This window comes from Austrofundulus limnaeus, unplaced genomic scaffold (assembly GCF_001266775.1).
Source record: "Austrofundulus limnaeus strain Quisiro unplaced genomic scaffold, Austrofundulus_limnaeus-1.0 Scaffold14, whole genome shotgun sequence".
In the NCBI taxonomy this organism is placed as follows: domain Eukaryota; kingdom Metazoa; phylum Chordata; class Actinopteri; order Cyprinodontiformes; family Rivulidae; genus Austrofundulus; species Austrofundulus limnaeus.
The window spans coordinates 3,255,841-3,257,479 of NW_013952416.1; the positions used below are offsets into that span (position 1 = coordinate 3,255,841).

The window sequence follows — 1,639 nt, forward strand, 5'->3', positions numbered from 1 at the left end:
GTGACAAAATATGGAAAAGTTCAAGGGGTATGAATACTTTTGCAAACCACTGTACACTGCAGTATGCATACATCCAAAAGAGGCTTCCGGTTGATTTTTTGATCCCACCTCCACTGTAGACGATTTTAACTAGGGTTGGGTAAAATTGTCAGAAAAACTGTCGATTAATATTTGCCACTTTGCATTTACTGCACGTAGTGCCATATATTGACATATTTTGTGTGTGTGACGCACTCTCACTATCGAATGTGTATGTGAGCCTGTGGCAAATTGTGTTACTAATAATCTGCTGCCACTCAACACTGTGGAAAAGGTGGGTTTCAATTCAGTTTGTTGAATAAAGAAGTTAGTTTGACTGATGATTTGTAAGTATAATTCTAGAACACAGYGTAACTTACTTYGAAGCAAAAACATGCAAGTGCAATAATCTTCTGTTAATCGTCATTTTAATCTTTATCAGCTAAAGAAYAGCCCCAATTTGGCCTGTGGCATCCTTAGATATAAAAAACAGTGACCGCTAAAAATATAACAAAAACAAATGTTTCATCTCAACTTACCTCAAGAACATRAGTTCTTGTCAACTGAGGAAACATCTCCAGTAATGTGTTCATGTTTTCATCCATCTCGTCTTCGTCATCTGTAAAATCTGATGCTGCCTGTCTGGATGCCTTCATACTAGGGCTCCTATACATAAAAAAATCCAAACAATTCTGTAAGACAATATTATTCTGCATGACAGCAAAATATGTATTTGATTCAGGGAACTTCTGCTAARTTTAAAAGCTTAAATGCCTCAGGAATACCACAGCCGGTCACAAATTTAGAAAGACAAACACYTACCTAAATTTCCTGGTCGGGGTTGTTTTTTTCTTTGGTTCATGGGGAACTCCATCCTCCTCCAAGTCGATGGAAATTACTTCGTCAAAAACCACTCCTCGTGCATGGGACTTAGATGGCGTTTTAAACGTCTTCATCTGATCTGAAAAACACATTATAGTAAACAGGTTGACTGATACTTTCCTGTAAGCATCAGTGTTTCCCCTAGGAAACTGGTCTTGGCGGGGCGTGGGTGGGAGGGGCTACTTGTTTTACAAAAACATAAATTTACATGACTCACCTGCAATTATGGTAATACATTTACACATAGATGAATATTTAATTGCCTAACTACAATCTAGTTGAGGACTACTCATGATAATTATCAATAAAATTCTTATTGATAATACAGCGGGTAAAATAAGTATTGAACACATCACCATTTTTCTCAGTAAATATATTACTAGTAGGGTTGGGCATAATCGTATCGTATGCAATTAATAGACAGAAAAACATTAATCGATTACTTTTTGACACTTGACGATTAATACGATGAATGCCACCAGGCAGTCTGCTCGGTGCCCCTCTCTGCTTCAAATATGATGAACGTAAAAAAAAGTTCTGTAAGTTATTTATCTCTCAACACGTTTTATAATTTGATGTATAGCCTGAAGTCTGTAATTTTGACACAATTTGGAACAGATTTTTACGAAGAGCAAATCTTTCCCACTAAATTGGTCATGTGACTAGGAGAACATAAGTGTCCAGGGACTCCAGGGGATTAATCGTCAAATTAATCGTTATCTGTTAAATACCACAATTA

The 1,639-nt window shown here is 36.6% G+C and overlaps 1 protein-coding gene across 2 annotated transcripts in view; it reads right to left on the minus strand.

Moving 5' to 3' along the window:
• smarcad1a (SNF2 related chromatin remodeling ATPase with DExD box 1a) overlaps positions 1-1,639 on the minus strand; it is a 17,946-nt gene that overhangs the window by 13,499 nt on the left and 2,808 nt on the right. For both annotated transcript variants that reach the window (XM_014002725.1, XM_014002724.1), the window contains exons 2-3: positions 841-979; positions 558-684 (exon numbers count right to left, since the gene is read on the minus strand). In XM_014002725.1, the coding sequence (XP_013858179.1) occupies positions 558-684; positions 841-979 (266 nt within the window). The remainder of the gene's footprint in view (positions 1-557; positions 685-840; positions 980-1,639) is intronic.